The sequence below is a fragment of the Stenella coeruleoalba genome (genome assembly GCF_951394435.1).
Source record: "Stenella coeruleoalba genome assembly, chromosome: 5".
Classification (NCBI taxonomy): Eukaryota; Metazoa; Chordata; class Mammalia; order Artiodactyla; family Delphinidae; genus Stenella; species Stenella coeruleoalba.
The window spans coordinates 142,158,477-142,177,572 of NC_137150.1; the positions used below are offsets into that span (position 1 = coordinate 142,158,477).

The 19,096-nt window shown below is 47.9% G+C and overlaps 1 protein-coding gene across 3 annotated transcripts in view; it reads right to left on the reverse strand.

Moving 5' to 3' along the window:
* The window catches only part of HSF2BP (heat shock transcription factor 2 binding protein), a gene marked incomplete at its 5' end in the record, with an annotated part of 82,380 nt that extends 63,307 nt beyond the window's left edge, over positions 1–19,073 (reverse strand). The window contains 4 exons of one of the 3 annotated variants that reach the window (XM_079921248.1): positions 3,085–3,188; positions 16,910–17,060; positions 17,995–18,159; positions 18,984–19,073. In XM_079921248.1, coding sequence (XP_079777374.1) covers positions 3,085–3,188; positions 16,910–17,060; positions 17,995–18,159; positions 18,984–19,073 — 510 coding nt within the window. Of the gene's footprint in view, positions 1–3,084; positions 3,189–16,909; positions 17,061–17,901; positions 18,160–18,188 lie in introns of those variants that run through there. The other 2 variants (XM_079921247.1, XM_079921246.1) reach the window with 2 other exon arrangements.
* Positions 19,074–19,096: the final 23 nt, after the last annotated feature.

The window sequence follows — 19,096 nt, forward strand, 5'->3', positions numbered from 1 at the left end:
CTGTGAAAGCTATTTACCACTGGAGGAAACTGGGTAAAGGGTATTGGGCTTCCCTGGACTTTCTGCAACTTTCTGTGAATCTATAATTATTTCAAAAACTGTCTTAACTAAAACACAAACTGGTTCGGGTGACAGTTGTACAACTGCATAAATCTACTAAAAATTATCAAACTAGACTTTTACAACAGATGAATTCTATGGTATACAAAATACACCTCAATAAAGCTGTATTTTAAAAAGAAACAATAATCAAACTCTGATATATTTACCTAAAGCGAATACTCATACATAACAGGGTAGCAAGCACAAAATTTTAAAGATTCCTGTAAAATCTTTGTGTAGTTCATTTCTGATTATGATAACTGAACTATCCTATCAGTTAATTTTTCTTTAAAAACTTTCCTGAAATAATATACAATGTTTGCAACAACTTCCCATTTATCATCACAAAAGCAACTCTTTCCTAACAAATTGGAAATAAAGATAATGAAAAAATAGCAGTCCATATTTAAGTTAGTTTACTGACTATGAAAGATGCTGCCCTAAGAAAACACACAGAGAGGATGAAGCCATAGGTAAGCCGGGGAAACATGGCTCCTTAGAGAGAGCGCTGTGACTCTGCCCGTTGTCTGCAACAAGTCCACGCGCACGGGGAAGCAGGCCAGGCACTAAATGCTGTGGCAGCAGAGACGCTGCGGAAGGCCTCAGCTAACCCTACAGCAGCAGCACAGCCCTTCAGTAGTAACTCAGACATCCTCCAACAGCTCCACTGGCGCTTTCTTCTCTTGAGTTCAAAGGCTGCTATTGCCAGGACTCTCCCGGCCCACCCCTCAGATCACAACAAGGCCCAACGAGGCCCAAACTGACCCCATTAGACTGTCACTGAGGAAACACCTCAACGGAGGGCACGAACCAAGCTTTTCTTGTCCCAGTGACGAACCTCTAGAAGGTTAGGCGCTGCTTCTCACCCAGCATCTCCTTTACAATTTTGATTCCACACTTTGTTTTCTGAGCTTTCCTTACATGCTGGATTCAGTGATGTCTGCCTTCTCCTTAATGACTTTTACCCCACCTGAAGTACTTACTAGCAATACTGTAATTTAGTATCTAGCCCTGGATTCTTTCCTAGTTCCTCGACTCTAAAATAAGCTTCCAGAGTCCAGCCTCACGATCTGTACAGACCTGGGCAGAAAAGGCCACAGGAAAGGGAACTGCCAGTTCCCTACAGCAGGAAGAGACAGGGCCTTGTCACAGCAAACTTGCAGGGGCTCCAACCTGTGTTAAATTGGCGGGACTATTAAGCAGGAGACTTAACTGGAAATAGGTAATGGTTTAACCTAAAAGATTCCCACATCTGCACTAAGGTCGAAGTGTCTGGGCAATAACATGCTGATGGTCTGACGCTACTTCACCACAGCCATTCCCTCCTCGATTCTGGCACCTTCCCTGAGTGCCTTATTTTTAAGCCTTACATCTAAAATGCCAGCCAAACATGCATTTTCTCCTATGCTTATCAATTTAAAATATAGGAAGTCTAAGATTCTGCCCAATTTGGGCTTCAACTTAACAAGGACGTCTTGGTATTTTAAGGAGTACAGAACCAATGGATTGCATTGTTCCCATTTATCAAATTCCTTCTTGCCTGCTGGTCAACTTCCTTCAGACAATGAAACTTTTAGGTCCAGACAAATTAACCATGCGTCCACCTTAGTGTATCATGATCTGAACAGAACATGACTGAGCCAGAATTTCAGCTTTCAGTGTGTGACACTCAACCTAACTCAGTTTTGAGACTAAAACTCTTTCCCTGGTCTTCTCTACGTGCTCAGTATTAAAGTCTATACAGTCCATTTCTCCATCCGTCTGGAAAGATGTTGTTGAGCCATGTTTTTCAAGGAGAAAAACTACCGTGGCTTCCAGTTCTTTGATGAAACCTCAGATGCATGGCCTTCTGGCCAAGTGTCTGCAATTTCCTATTGCTGGAGCATTCACTGTATCTCTGGGAGCTGCAGCTTTCTATAAGTTTGCTGTGGCTGAACCAAGAAAGAAGGCATATGCAGATTTCTACAGAATTTACGATTCCATAAAAGATTTTGCGGCGATGAGGAAAGCTACTGTCTTTCAGAGTGCAAAATGATTTTGGAATGTAAAGAATGTCTTTGGGTTGATTTCCACGGCAGTTTGTCACTTACCTGTGTTCCTAAACTATGAAACTAAGAACTATGAATATCTGGGTTAAGGAATAGTTTTTCTTGATAAATAAACAATTAACAAATACGTGGGGGAAAAATAAAGGCTATACAAAATCCATCGGTTTTGGAAAACCTCCACTGCGGCCACAAACGTTCAGAACTCCTCCACACAAGGAGGTAGTGTGACACAAAGCTTAGCACACGGCAGTGGGGCCTGGGACCAGCCTCCTCTCACTCCGGCAGGTTAACAGCACCTGCTGATCCAGCTGTGCTGGGAGAAACAAGTGAGATGCATGGACGGCTGCTGACCACCTGCCAGCACACAGTTAACAACACATCCTGGCTTGTCACTAGTACTATTACTCCTTTACTATTCAAAAATAAAAATTCAAGCTCCGAATATCAGCAGAAGTGGTAGAAGAGTTCTAGTTTTATAAAAGAGGAAATAACTTATTCCATGCAAAAAAATGTATAATTTTCAAGAAATATTGTTAGTCTCCCCAAATATTAAAATGAAATATAACTGTTTTTTTCTAAAATATCAGGAAATGATGTGTGAAGTTAATTACAAATACTTCTATTTAATATATCTATCTCTGATTATAAATCCTTGTATGCATGATTTTTTCAAGATTATTATGAGTTTTAATAACTTGGATCGGGCTTTTAAACACTGAATTAACAGTAAGTGACTACCAAAAGGCACCAAGTAAATAATCCCCCACATTAAATGGTTGTAAAATCCAAATGATCAACTATTTTCCAGCCCGTTCAGAATAAATACATGTGAAAATGCAGCGTCTTGAGGCTTGCGGGCTGGGCTGTGGCCGGCGCCACTCTGCGGTCACGGCCGCGGCGCCGGCACTTCGCAGGGACCCTGTGAGCGGCGCACCTTCTTCTCGCTCACGCTGTCCTCTTGCACAGACTCCAGGCGGGCTTTGAAGTGCTCACAATCCATTCTCAGCTGCTCTAACTCTTGCTCTTTCCTTTCCAGATCTAGAAGAGACAGAGGAATATTCAGTATTTCAAATCACTAATCTCTCTGAGCATCCATTTTGCTTGATCTTCTCCTAGGAAAACCTGATCTCTTAGGTAGGATTATTCACATAACCAGTCCCTGAATAACCAATGTTCTAACAGTCCTGCTTTTTAAGTTTTTGTCCGTTTTTTGCCCATGGCAGAAAGCACCTTTTTGTTTTCTGTTTTCTGTTTCTGAGACTTCATTTTACTGCCAGACTTGCACTCAAGGTTTTAAGAAAGTGTGTTATTTAAAGGATTGAAGGCAGGGCTGAGCAGCCCGACTGTCTCATGGCACAGACTTGTATCTGCTCCATAAAAAGCAGAAGGCAGCTCAGTGAGGAGACGGTGCCAGCCGGGCTGATTCACAAAGCTCGTCTCACCACGGGCAGACTGACTGCCCAGGAACAGCTGCTGCCGCAGTCAATGGAGAAATGAAAGCAGCGGCAATGGAGACAAGAGGTGGCCACAGTGAAAGATGGGAGGTAGGGAACGCTCCCTCTCTACCACATTCGTTCAGGTGATGACTCAGAGGGCCAACAAAAATCCCAAAAGACATCCGTGCTAATAACTCTGAAATCAACCGTATTGTCAACTCTAAATAAAAAATATGCTACAGAAATAGTGACATTCAAAAAGCAAAGAAACAGGTGCTTTAAAGTTTTAAGTGCCTTGACTTCAAGGACTAAGATATCATCCGTTTTAATGCTAACATATACCAAGATTTGAGCGGGGGCTTGTGCTCAGAGCTACTGGTGTAACTTCTTAATTAAAGTAGCGCTGCTTGGGGACGGTGATTCTCAAACTTTACTGTGCATCAGAATCCCCTGGAAGGCTTGTCCAGGCACAGCCTGCCGGGCCCCATCCTCAGTTTCTGCCTCTGAAGTAGGCCTAAGGATCTGCATTTCTAACAAGTTCCCAGTGAGGTTGATACTGCTGGCCTGGGAACAGAGTTTGAGAGTGACTGCTTCAGGGCAACAGCCACATCTCTCACCACCAACAAAATGAGATCAACACACAGCCCGCAAAGCAAACAACGGAGCCCAGCCCTAGGGATGTAAACTAGCGGGAAAAATGGAGGGCCGTACAAGGCAGCCTGCCCTGAGAGCGCCTCACAGGGCAGATGCTGGAAAATGGAGCATCGCTCCACCCTAGAGAAGCGGCTCCCAGACACTTCCTCCAACGGACAAAAGAGAAGGGGTGTGGCTTTATGACCTAGGGGTCTGGGACAGCAAGGAAAGCCCAGACGAGACACTGGCGGTGGGGGTGGGGGGTGGGATCAGTGCCAAGAACAATGCAGGCATTCCAAAAGCTCTGGAAAAATAAAGGGAGGCCTACATTTTCTAGAGACCCTATGCCCTAGAAGGGAGATTAAAACCTAAAGCTAAATATTCAGTTAACGATTGTGAAACAGCTGGCAAAGCTTCTCTTAAAACGAGTTTCTTAGAAACTGGGGTGGGAGGTATTATGCCACAACATGACTTTCACTGGAATTCTTAATTTTGTCCCACTAATCCTGGCCACCCAAGAAACCAACTATATCAATCAAGTGCTATACTTTGAAAAATACGTATCTGCCTTTTGTAACGATGTTAAACTTATGAGTGAAATGTGAACTGCAAATGGTCACAGACAAAAAGAAACAAAATGAACAAAAACTGAGATAAAATCATTGGTGGCATAAAACTTTTTCTTTGCAGTTAATTTTTAATTTTTAATTTTTTCTTCTATTACTAAACTGTATATTACTCAAACATGGTAAAGAAGACAGGAAACAACACGGCTCACGTGTAAAAATATGTAGGAATTAATTATGACCACCCGAAAGACTCACTATGGTAATTTCATAATCTCTCACTCTATATAGCTGCTTATGACCTCACTGTAAGTTAACATAACAAAGGGACGGGGTTAAACCATCCCACTCTACCCCCCAGAATTCAAAGGCAGTATCAGGGGTGTCAACCCACCCACCCCAGGCTCTCCAGGAGGCAGGTGGTGGCTTTGTGCTGTACAAGGCCACCGCCTTGTGGCGAGAAGGGAGCACTGCTGCCACCTCCCTGCATTTTCAACTTGGCCCACGCGGCATGCCTGCCGCCTAAAGCATGAGGGCAGGGATCTTCACGTGTTCTGATGCATCTCACGAGCCTAGAACAGTACACGGCACCGAGCAGGCACTTTATAAATACTTGTCACGTAAATGAATTTCACTTCTTTATACAGTCCAGCTAACCCTTGGATAAAGAAAATAACTCAGCTATTTTGATTGTATGTCTTATTCCTCTACAAGAGGATATATTGCTTTTGCAATTTGTTTTAAAAATCAGGGACAGAAATAATACCTATGCAGTACATTATACATGGTCAAGACATTACTTTACCCAGCCTCAGTATTAGAACGAGGAAGAGGCTGCCACCCAGCCTAGACTGTAGTTCAACTGCTAAGCTTTGGCATTCAAAACGAAGGAGAAATCTAACTGAGTAAAAGGGTGGCCTAGACAGACTATCAGTATATAGAAACAACCGAAATCACAGGTCAGTTCAACATCTATATATCTTCTGAAACTTAGAATCCTTTTTTGATAGCTTTAATAACATGAGAATGACTATCAACTTATTCACGGGACGGGTAGAGAGAGCCATAAATGAAAAGCGGGGTGACTAAAACCCAGCTAAAGAAACTTAAACTATAAAAAAAGGGATCGATTTCTCCTACCCTTTACCACCTGGCATGTTTATAATACATTATTAATTGTAATATTTAATAAATTATCAGATATTTCATGTAATAAGAAAAAAATATGTTTTTAATCAAAATAGCTCAGTAAAGAGTCTCAAATCCAAACTAAGGGCTTTTTCATAGCCATCAACTTTTACATTCTTCTCACTAATAGGTTTAGAAAAGAATTCAGAATTAGCTACTGATGGAATCCATCTTTACTATGAGCTGAGACTTGGAGGGTATGTTAGTTTCCTAGATCTGCCATAACAAAGTACCACAGACTGGGTGGCTTAGAACAGAAATGTATTCTCTCATCATTCTGGAGGCTACAGTTTGAAATCAAGCTGTTGGCAAGGACACGCTCCCTCTGAAATCTGTGGATGAAGGATCCTTTCCCGTCTCTTCCACCTTCTGGTGGCCCCAGACGTCCCTGGGCTTGCAGCAGTGTAACCCCAACCTGCCTCTGCCTTTGTCTGGCCTCCTCCCTGTCTCTTCACATTATCTTCCCTCCGTGTACTTCTGTCTCTGTGTCCAAATTCCCTCTTTGAAGAAGGATACCAGTCATACTGGATTAGGGCCCACCCTAAAGACCTCATTTTAACTTAATCGGCCTGTCAAAAAATGTAAGTTGAAAAAGTGAAAAGATGAGAATATTCCGGGATTCATTTAAACACAAAAAAAACCCCTCAGTTAAAGAGTTTAAATGCATTTCCAGCCAAACGACACTTTAATTAGCTGTCAAATTTTTAAAACAAACCAAAGGGAGTGGGGGAGGAGAGTTGGAACCAGAATATGGAAATAGAAATTTTTTTTTCCTGCGCTGCCAAAAATCTGCTTGTTTTTCTAACGTAAAGGCCACCGGAGCACTCTCAGAAGAGGAAGAAAGCGTGTGACTAATAGGAATCTGTCCTGTGTTGGCACCGCCACGTACTTGGCTCTACCTTTTCACACCTCCACGTTGCAGCTCCTCAGTCTGCCCGGGAATTATCACGGCAGAGGATCTGATCTTATCCTTTTTATATCCCCACATCACCTAGCAGAGCTTGACACACACCAGGCATACAGTGAATACCTACCTGATTGACTTTCAACTGAGTTCTATCGCAGAAAACTAAGATCAACCTTGCTGAACTCAAACGAATACTGTTAAAGTTATTTCCCAAACCAAAGAGTCAGGGACTTCTGCTTTTCATTCACTGGCATAAAATACAATGTTAACAACTGGGTGGTCGATAGTGATCTGTCCAAGTAACACACGTCTCCACCCTCCACCTTGGCTACCTTTCTGCTCCTCAGTCCACTAAGCCCCAAACAGCAGTCCATCTTCTCCCTTCCCAGTCCCCTGCATTCTGGACAGTCTCCACGCGCCCTTCAGATCCACTCTCCAACCTGCTCTGTCCCGAGGGGTAAAAGGCTGAACCCAACCTCCACAGCGACCGGCTCCCCTGCCTGCTGGATTTGAACAGTGGGTCCCCACAGGAAACAAGGACAGGAGGCAGGGTGGGACATCGACTTACCCACTGCATTACCCCTGCCAGGTTCAAGCAGCAGTGGTTTCCTCCTCTGAGCTGAGGCATGGTCCTGCCCAGCACCCACCCTCCTGCCAGTCTGGCCGCTCGCTGGGAGGCCACAGCGCCCCACTCTTCCAGGTTCTGGGCCTTCGCCTCCCTTGTGCTGGTTCCCCAAACCCTGCCCACCTTGGTCTGTCATCGCTTCATGATATGCTCTGTTTACCCTTTCTGTTTCCTGCCAGGAGCTGGACTTGATACACTCTGGTATTTATTACCTCATATGGGCCACAATAAACCTTTGGTCAAATTAAATAATATCTTCTTGGCACTCACTCTTTAATGATTATCCCACTCTCTAATAATTCTCTGTCTAGTTCATATTTCTTCTTTTTCCTTTTTTTTTGGTGGCTGTACCACGCAGCTTGTGGGATCTTAGTTCCCCGACCAGGGATTGAACCCGCGTCCTCAGTAGTGAAAGCGCGGAGTCCTAACCACTGGACTGCCAGGGAAGTCCCTAGCTCATATTTCTATGGGCCAGAATAATTCTTCTCTGAGTTGAAACAGAGATCCCCCTCTCTTCTCATTAATATCAAACTCCTGGGCAATTAATCTCAGAACACCCCACAAATGTTTTAGAAATCACTTAGTGCAGTGCTTTTCAAACCCCACTGCTAAGAACCCAAGTGCCTCAGGGATGCTTATGGTTCTGTAAACATTTAATTAGTATTTCCATTTTACAATATGTTTTTCGCTGTTTCATTTGGAAATAATTTCAAACTTACAAAATGTTGCATGAATAAAAATAATACAACGAATACCCACATACCCTTTACCCACACTTACATACTGTTAACACTTCACCACATTTGCGCATCATTTGGACCATACACAAGCATACACACAGCACATTTTTTCAGCCAGTTTCGAGTAAGTTACATATATCATGGTCCTTTACTTCTAAATACTTCAGTGAACATTTTCCAAGAATAGGGATAATGTCTTAGTTACCCAGTATACACAGATGTCAACTTGAGAAAAATTAACATACCTTTACCTAATCTACCACAGACGTTAGAATTTTGTCAAATGATCTAAAATTGCCCTTTACAGCATCTTCTTCCTTCAAGGTAGAGCATCTAGTCTAGGATCAGGTATCGCATTTAACTGTCACGTGTCTTTAGTCTCCATTAATTTGGAACATCTCCATAGCCTGTGCTGTCTGTATGACATCACAATACATTTTTAACAATTTAAAAATCGTAACAACATACATGGAAGAGCCATTCCCAGCTAGCATGGTGGCGCAGCAGATCAAGCCTCCCCCCAAGGACAAGTAGGAAAGCAGAGTTTGAACAAACCAGAAAAAAGTTGTTTCAAAGTATCTGAGAGTTACCAAATCACGTAGGCCTTGAGAGCCGAGACCTAGAGAAGAGGGAGCTGCACTGAAGTGAGCAAGCCCAACTTCCCAGCCCACTCTTCCCCAAGGCATCTGCATATTCAAAAGCAGCACAGGCAAAGAGGCAGCAGAGCTAAGCAGAGCATCTCGCCACGGAGTACAGAGCTACTAGGCAGCCGAGACCTAGGGCAGGCCATGATCCTGGAGGAGAGGGAAGCACAGGGAAAGCGCAGAGGGGCTGCAGAGGGAGGCGGGCGGGCGGTGAGTGGAGAGAGACCAGGAGGCCAGGCAGAGCTGTCATCAACCTCACGGCGCTGGAGAGGTCAGAACGGAAGGTCAGCACACTTCCCTGGTGCTCCAGCGGGTAAGACTCTGCGCTCCCAGTGCAGGGGGCCTGCGTTTGATCCGTGGTCGGGGAACTAGATCCCACATGCATGCCGCAACTGAGAGTACGCACACTGCAACTAAGACCTGGTGCAGCCAAATAAATAAATATTTAAAAAAAGAGAAAAGAACTGAAGGTCAGGCAGGGTCCACCTAGATGGAAGGACTCTGGGAAAGGACTCAAGCTCTCAGTTAGACGCCCCTGAAGAGCTAAAACCCTAAGAGGGAGAATGAACTAGACACAGGCCAGCTCGAACTCAGACTGAAACCAGCCGTGAACCAGCTCAATGCCTAACTGGATTTAGGTGAACTACTCTGACTCCATTCTAACTGACTGAGAGAAGCCGGGGGAAAAAGTCCTTGCTGGAGAAAAATATCAAATCCAGAGCCTCTACACACTTCACTCTTTAAAATCCATTAATCAATAAAAAAAATTACCAGAACTACCAACAGGAACAACAGACAATACAAGCAGATCAACAGGTGATCCAGACAATGGATTTATCAGACTCAGACTCTGAAATAACTGTGACTGATATGTTCCAGAAATAGACAACAAGAGAGTTTCATCAGGGAGCTGGAATAAACAACAATCTAGTAGAAAATCAACACAAAAACTAATAAATACTAGTATTTAAAAATAATCTTAAAGTAAATAACAGAGCTAATAAAGAATTGAGAATCAGACCCACATAAAACTAGCTACTACGACAAAAGACACTGTAGCTCAGGAGGGGAAGACCGCCCTTTCGATAAACAGCACTGGGTCAGTTGGCACAGATGGCTAGTGGCTATTTTTATTTATTTAGTTAGTTAGTTTTTGCGGTACGCGGGCCTCTCACTGTTGTGGCCTCTCCCATTGCGGAGCACAGGCTCCGGACGCGCAGGCTCAGCGGCCACGGCTCACGGGCCCAGCCGCTCCGCGGCATGTGGGATCTTCCCGGACCGGGGCACGAACCCGTGTCCCCTGCATCGGCAGGCGGACTCTCAACCACTGCGCTACCAGGGAAGCCCATTAGTGGCTATTTTTAAAACAGACGTAGACAGCATAGATCATACAACACCTTCATCACCACAGAATGTTCTACTGGACTATGCTCACAGAGGTAAGGTGCTGCTGTACAGATTTCAAATTACACAAAGTAACTTCTTCTCTCTGCTAAAAACCTAGTCAAATATCTCTCCAGTATATCATGGCTGCACTTCTTTGCATTCATTGCTGATATGCACTCTACTAACATTTAAATATATTTATTTAAACAAATATTTTAAGTTAAAACTAATGTTGCAAATTTTAAAATGTCAGTAATGACACTGCAGTTTATGTTTGGCGTCAACACGTAAAATTAAATAATTCCAACGCCTCTGAGACTCTGAGTGAATATCTGACAGACTGCCAGTAAGGTGGCAAGTTGTTTTTAAATTATATCATTTAACATCTCAAATGCAACATAATTCATTTGGAAAGTGTCTTCTATAAGACAATGAAAATTTAACAGGCTGAGTGACTTTTCCATCATCTCTCTCCAAAATGAACACCTACCAAGAAAGGCAAGAAATTCTTAGACTTGGTGACTTAGTTGTGAAACAAAAATATCTGACCCCTCTGATTTCAAGCTTCAAGATCAGTTTAATTGAAAACTGTCCTCATGTTACAAGGTGAGCTGTTTAAAACATTTCTCATTTGCAATTCCTTATCTCTGGGATTTGTCTTTTTCTTGCTACTTAACAACCACAATTAAAAATAGAAACTGGACACTGAGGATGGTACTGCAACCGTCTTCCAAAATGTCTAACATTAAATTTTTGTTTTCATCAAAACACCTTCATTGGGGACTTCCCTGGTGGCACAGTGGCTAAGAATCCGCCTGCCAATGCAGGGGACACGGGTTCGAGCCCTGGTCCGGGAAGATCCCATATGCCACGGAGCAACTAAGCCCGTGCGCCACAATTACTGAGCCTGTGCTCTACAGCCCGTGTGCCACAACTACTGAGCCCGTGTGCCACAACTACTGAAGCCCACACGCCTAGAGCCCGTGCTCCGCAACAAGAGAAGCCACCACAATGAGAAGCCCGCGCACCCCAATGAAGGGTAGCCCCCGCTCGCCGCAACTAGAAAAAGCCTGCATGCAGCAACGAAGACCCAACACAGCCAAAAATAAATAAATAAATTCTAAAAAAAAACCTTCATTGTACCCACTGATTTTAAAAGTAAATGTTATAAAACTGAATTTTTAAAATAATTATGCAGGAAATACAACATTCATTTATTTTACATATTGAACAACCATATACTATATAAAATTTTACTTTTTTAAAAAAAGCAGGATTCTCCCAGTTTAAAACAAATTTGTGCCATACGCTGATGTAGTAATACCTCCTTCACTGTTGGACGAATGTGCACCAGAAGGGATGACAGAAAAGGGGGGTGAGCTAACTTTTACTGAGTACAGTTGAGCCCTGAACAACACGGGAGTTATGAGTGCTGACCCCACCCCACCCCCCAAAGTACAGCTTTGCAGTCAGCCCTCCACACCCGCCGTGAGGAGGGCTGTGCGGCGCTGCAGCATCACGGGGACCCGTTTACTATACGAGTGTCCAGGTCCCCTCCACCTGAGGACGTCCTCGTCCTCTCCGTGGAGGGCGACCCAGCCCCGCCTGTACCAAGCACGTGCCAAAGGGGAGCTCACTGTAACGCTTGATGCCTCCAGTGAGGCAAGCGCGGCTGTCCTCGTTCTAGACAGGGAAACAGCGGAGACGGCCCACAGCAGCAGTGCACAGACCACTCCTGCATCCCCGTATCCCCCCGCTGAGCTCTGCGCCCACCTACGGAGCCTAACCAGACCAACCATTTCTTCTCACGTCCTGTCCACTCCATCCATGCAGCCACAGTCCACACTCTAACGTCAAGTCCAGACCTTCCTTGATGAGCACTTTACCATTAATTTTTCTTCACCTTCCAACCAAGTCCTCAACCTATCCTAACTTAGATGCAAAAATCATTCCCCTGAAAATGTCATTTTCATCACTATTTTGAAGTCATTTCCATGTGCTAGTTTCCAACGGCCTCTGCTTTCGAAGTTAAAACAATAATCCGTGGTTACTCTGCCTTCCTTAAACTGCTCACATTTACTGACATCTGCTATACCCCGATCTCTGCTCCACATGTCAAGCAGAGAAGCTAGCCGGTTAACCCACGAACAATCCTGCTCACTCCCGTCTGTGACTTTCACACATGCCTTACCCTAACCTAAAACATCGTCCCACTTCCCTTCTAATAAATCATGCCTCTGCCCTCAATGCTCATCTATTCCCCAAAGATTCTCAGGCAACACCCTTGTAGGATTATTCTGAACTCCACCACCTACTGCCCAGTTTCCCAAAAGAAACTCAGTTACCGTGCTAGAGGCAGAATTAAGTCCCATTCACGACCTGACACCCATCACACCACCCTAAGCCCTCTGGCTGGCTTGTGCAGCCTGAGCCCATCCAAACCATCCAAAGATCCACACCTATTCTCCTAGAGAAACTTGCCCTAAAGTCAGGTGTGTGGCTTCCCTCTCCCTCCTCCCTGCCTGCATCCACTCCTACGTTGCCCTTTCTCATTGCTTGAGACGGGAGGCACACAGCAACTCTGACACTGGTCAAAGCCAAGAACTGTCCTGGACCACAGGCCAGTGAGAGGGAGGATGAACCCACATGTCAAACAGCTCTCGCTGCCACCGTGTGATTCTTGGATTGACTCTAAGGGACCCCTTTTCAAAGCGATGGCTCATGTGATCCCTCTGGGAAGACAGGCCCTTGGGAAGGCCGAGGAAGGGCCATCAGACCTAGTCCTCACAAAGAGATAAAGGGGCGGGGGGGTGATTTTTGTTTTCTTTCATGTCACCTGAGTGGTAAGAGCCAAGGAATTCCCTGGTGGCCCAGTGGTTAGGACTCCGCACTTTCACTGCCGAGGGCCTAGGTTCGATCCCTGGTCTGGGAACTAAGATCCCACAAGCTGTGCAGTGCAGCCAAAAAAAGAAAAAAAAAAAGAATTCAAGAGCCAAAATTAAGTGAAAGATGCCTCTTAGGAGGCCACCTTCTAGGCCAGGCCTCAGACCAGAGAAGCAGAAGTCTTCAAGGGCCAGCTCGTGCTCAAGGTTCACAGTGAAGCCAGCCACAAGCACTGCGGTCCACTTCGACCCTCCCTTCCTATACACCCGGTGACCTGCAGCACACACTAGCCTCACGAGATACCACTGCAAATTTAAAAAAAGAGCATGCAGGAACGGGAGGCTGGGTGGTCCCTTAGGACCAAATACTCAGCCAGGCACAGAGAATATAACGGGAGACCCTGCCCTTCCACCAATTTATACTGTAAGATGGGACTAAAACCATTCTGTCTGAAGGAAAAGTACAGGATGCTATGACAACATCCAACAGGAAGACAAATCTTGTCTAGGCAGTCAGATAAGGAAATGAGTCTGGGCCGGAGGCTAAGTCCAATAATACAAATCCTTTCAAGCCACGGTACAGTTTTAAGGTTTGGGGTGGTAGGGGGTTTGGGTCAGGGTTTTGTTTGTTTTTTGGTCTTTATCCTAAGAGCAAAGAGAAGCCACTGAAAACTGACTTAAGCAGGGGAATGACATAATCAGACTGAATTGTTAAAAATTACTCAGGCTACAGTATACAAAGTGGACTGGCAAGTGGCAATGAGATAATGCTATCAGGAGCAGAGATTCAGGCACAATGACAGGGGCCTGGACTCGGTGGAGGCAGTGGCGATGGAGGTGGTGGATGCATCGATGCGGGGAAACGTACAGGACTTACGGGGAGACAGGCCAGGGCTGGAAGGGGAGAGAACAGTGAGAGGAGAGGTGGGCAACAAGGAGGATCCCAGGTCTCTGCCTGGATGGTGGTGCCCTGGGGAGGCTGGGAAAGCCTGGTGTCCAGTGGGGTAGGGGCGGGATAGCATGAGTCAGACGTGAGAAAGTAAAATTCGCCTGCTCTGAGAAAGTGAAAATCTGTCCTGCAATTTGCTGGGCTGGGATAACAGACACAGAAAGCTGGCTGCCAAGTTAACAGGAAACAGCATTTCTCCCAAGGACACACTGCAAGGGTAAAGTGTCATGATGAACCCTTCTTTCAGTGGCTACTGATTTCTTGTTCAGAGAAAGTTTACTCTTTAAAATCCTAGACTATCAGAAATTGTGCTGTTTGGAATTATACTAGTAAGGAGGAGGAAACACCCACTCTCGCCTGCAGGGTTGCAGTCACTGTGACACAGAGCAGAGCCTTGATAGCCAGCTAGCTGCAGAGCTTCAAATAAAGGATTTCTAGACCTGATGTACCACCATCTACCTAAATTTTGTAGTTTTCAATGAAGCAGGACCTGGGGCCACTGCAGTGAGACCTGATGCTGACCCCTTCACACACAGACCCACTCTGCTTGGAGCCCATGAAATCACAGCTCCACGTGCACTCCACCTAAACTCGGCCCTGCCTCAAATCCTACGGCAACTCTGTCCTTTCCTTTGTTGGCAAAATGCCCACAGTCCCTCTGGTGTGTGGTCTCCCTCACTGCAACGAGCCAATAATCTGCCCTTGTCAGAATACAGGTCCTTCCTGATGGCTGCAGGCTGATAACACTAAGACAAATACTTAGATTTTTTTTTTTTTTTTTTTTTTTTTTTTGCGGTACACGGGCCTCTCACTGTTGTGGCCTCTCCCGTTGCGGAGCACAGGCTCCGGACGCGCAGGCTCAGCGGCCATGGCTCACGGGCCCAGCCGCTCCGCGGCATGTGGGATCTTCCCGGACCGGGGCACGAACCCGTGTCCCCTGCATCAGCAGGCGGACTCTCAACCACTGCGCCAACAGGGAAGCCCCAAACACTTAGAATTTGAAATGAATGTGAAACAAGCGAGAAGAAATGCCAAGTAGGAGTTAGATACAGGGCCCTGAGCCTGGAGAAGTCAGGCTAGATAAAAACCTATGAGACACTGGTATCAAGATGGCAACTAAAGCTATGTGTGTGCCGAGGTTGCCCACGGAGAGGCCACGGAGTGAGGAGACAAGGGGGCCTATGCCTGAGCCTCGAGCACCTCCACGAGCTGAAAGGCTGCTGCAAAGAAGGCTGACTCAGCAAAGCAGACCGAGAAGATCAATGGAAAAGAGGTGATGGTGTGGCTGGGGAAGACCAAGGGCTGTGAGGCAAGATCTCCTAAAGCCTAACTTTGATCAAGTCGCCATGGACTCACTTGTGGGCCTCGTTTTTGTAACCACCAGCCTGATTCTGACAGAGGACTAATCTCCAAAAATTGACTTGCGCTCACCAACTCATGAGAAGACCCTGACGTATTCTTCAGAATGCCAGTTCATTAATTTTCAGTGAGAAATACAACTACCCAGCAGGCTGACATACTCAGCTGCTGATCAGCACTTTGCTTCCCGAAATGAGCACAAGATCAGGACTAAGAAAATTAAGAAGACAACGACCTGGGGCTATGGTAACCAGTGACAGAGGGCACACCTGGCAGCATCCCAGCAGGAAACAAGGGAACCCTGGTGTGGCCTTTATGGAAAGGACTACTTACAGGAGGGACAGCAGGGGTCAGAGACCCAAAAGGGATGGGAAGGCACCCAGGGACTAGCAGCAGCCCTCCAGCTGAAAGAACGAGGAGGGGAAACAGCGCTCCTGGAGCCCAGCGAGAGCTGCGGGTGGCTCCCGGGTGCGAGTCACAGCTGTGGAGGAAGCAGGGGGAAACACCCCACACTCCTTCTGCCCACTGACGCCTTCTATCGGTGAGCACCCCTGGCAGCCTGCAGGAGCCCACCTCGCAGGGCACCCCACTGGGCAGAGAGCGGATCTGAGGATTCCAAGAGAGAATAAACAGGCAGGGAGCCATGGCAACCATGAGCATTCTCCCCTCTAACTGGACATGGCTGCCCCCTTGACCAGATGCTTTTCCACACACCAGAAACTTGTACTGTTGAGTCCAGATACCTTCTTGCCTGGACTAGCGCTAAAGACATGACCTGGGCCTCCCAGAGACACCTCTTCTAGAGGCTAAGCAGTGATGGCAAACGATCAAACACAACGGTAAGTTAGCCTTAACCCCTGCAGGCTGACTTGATAGTAACTCGGCCTCAGTCAGGCAAGTACTGAATCAATCCGAAACAGCTCCAAGAACCTCAGCAGGGCTCCTAGACTGATACCTGACACGATGGCTGAGCTCAGATCTCAGAATCTGAATGCACAAGTCCTAGCAACTTAAATCAGGGCTAAAGTTGACCCGTTCCTCCATGGAGAGAAGTATCTCTACAGACACAGCTGACCCCCTGCAAGGCTGCTGCATGGCGAGATCCTTAAGTGACACAAAAGAGACTTAATTTTTGGAATAGAGCTTTTAAATGATAAAGCATAAAATTCTTCCGCCAAAGATGAAAGGGGGAGAAAGGAGAGCTGGTAGCAGATACTCAGAAAGTTGGCAGCCCTTTTCCCCAACACAAATTTGCACACAGCCAAGTTGCTCATCGTGGGCACCTCCCTCCCTTGTCCCTTATCAGACTCTCCCAAACGTAATTACGAAGACGATAACAGTACCTTAAAGGTTATTTATAGTCACCTCACAGCTACGGAAGGCAAACCTGCTGAAACAGACTGCTGTCACCACCAGACACTGCTACAGATGAAGTAACACTCACTTTTTTCTACAATCTTTAATTTCTGGAAGCTTTCCAGCACTTCCCCGTTTAGTATTCTGGGTAAGAAGTCCCGTATTTGCATCACTTCAGTTGTCAGTCGTTCCAGGTCCTTCTTTCTGACTTTAACAAATTCTTCTTTGGTTCCCATATGCTAAAAGAACAAGCACACCTTAAGATTACTACACTTGTCCTCAGATGACTAAAACCAGCAGCCCAAGTGAGCCTGCCTCCTCTTTAACACCTCCTGGGTTCACAACTGTTTCAAAAGGACGTCTTCACCTAACGTGCCCTCCACTATGTACATCACAGCTAGAGCGGTGAAGCCCCAGCCTTCAAGGGACGAGCCATTTTTCCAAGCGCAAACGAGGCCCTACTGCTGAAAGCCCAGGGAAACGCCAGCAACTTCTTCTTAACGCTCCGCCAGCGCCACGCTAATCACGAGGAAAATGAATTTCACTGGATTCCTACTGGGTGCGCCAAGCCCCTTGCTGGCCAGCGCGCTTCGTGTTCACCACAGCCCTCAAGGCTGTCCCGCTGGGAAACGGGGGCACAGGCAGGCTAGGTGACTCTCAGGAACCCCAGGACCAGGGGACACCAGCAGGAGCTGAACCCAGATGCGGCTCCAAAGTCCATTCCCCCCCCCCCCCTCGGGCACCACCACGTGCAGCGGCTGTGACAGCCCGGCAACCGTGAGGCCGAACAAGCCCGACCCGGCGACAGGCGACAGGGCCTCGCGGGCGGGGACACAGGAGGCACAGGAGCACGCCCACCGCCCACCGCGCAGCCTCCCAGACCCGCACGCGCGGTTTCCGGGGATGGGGTCGCCGCCCCCCATGCCCGGCCCAGGCCACGTTGTCCGCAGACGACGCCCAGGGCCCTCCCGGGCACAATGGGCAAGGCCCAGGCGGGCTGCGGTGCGGCTCAGCGTTGGGGAGCAGAGGGCTCCACAGCCCGGGCCCGCGGACGGCAGGCGGCCCAGCGCCCACACTGACCCGGCAGGTCTCCTCAGCGCCGCCCGCCTCCCCCATGGCCGCCGCAGCCTCGGCTCAGTGCGCCTGCGCGGCGGCGCGCCCTCTGACCCTCACGTCAGAAAGCGCGGGAACGCGTGCACGCCGAGAGTCGGGCACGCAGAACCGTGAGGCTGGGGCCTCGCAGAGATTGGGCAGCCTTCTCGGCGGGAAACGCGGGTGCTCGGTCGGCAAGATCCTGCGTTGGCTCTTCTGGCTTAGCCGGGATTGTAAACTTGTTAACTGCAAAGCAAATGGACAGTGAGACCCACGTGTAAGTGTCCTGTGAAGTAAATCGAATCAGGCCTCTTCTGTTTGTTGGGGGATGTCAGACCAAGGGGCGATGCGTTCAAGGGAACCAGCACCCGCGCTCAGCCCGAGCTCCATGAGCAAAGGCCGAGGCTTTCCGACCACAGGCTGCTCGGGAGGTCTGCCCCGGTAGGGGGCCTTCGTGCAGCGGGCTGCTACGTAACTGAGACGACCACCATGAACTGGGAGACATCACCCAGTCCATTGCCTTGCCCCTACACGCCCAGAGTTCGCAAAACAAGGTGCAGCCTGTGCATTCAAAGGTACCGGTTCCCGCACAACTACGACTTCCTCTGTCTGAAGACGGCCGCAAGCCGACACCGCCGAGTCCCCGGCGTGCGTGCCCTCCAGGCCCGCGGACGGACCCACAAGCTCACGCTCCCAATCCTCGCGGCAGGGACACGGGCACTGGCGGTCGCCGGTCGGAGAGGTGAAGCCCGGCCGCCGCTAGGGCGGCCGGAGAAAGAGCTGCCCGCAACATCCCGCCAAAATCCCCAAGGGCGGCCTCTCTCCCCCGCCTCCACACCGCCCAGGCGGCCCGAGGAGTCCAATGCGATTAAAGACTCGGTGCCGCGTATCCCGGGGACCAGCTGCCGATCGGATGGGGACTGCGTGGAGTGGGCGCAAAAATGCTAGATGACGTAACACTGGCCATCCGTCTCTTCCTGGCCAACACCCAACGCCGGCTAACCTCGCAGTCAACGGCCCTGAACTTTGGCGACCGAGAGACTGCGGAACCGGGCAGGCGCGACGCGAACCTGAGCTGCGGGGGCCCGCCCCCTGCCCAGGCAGCCGCGCTTGCTCTCAGAACGCGCTGCGAGCGGCGTCCGGCGCCTTTGTGATGCCATCAACCCGCGCGCCGCCGCCCGCC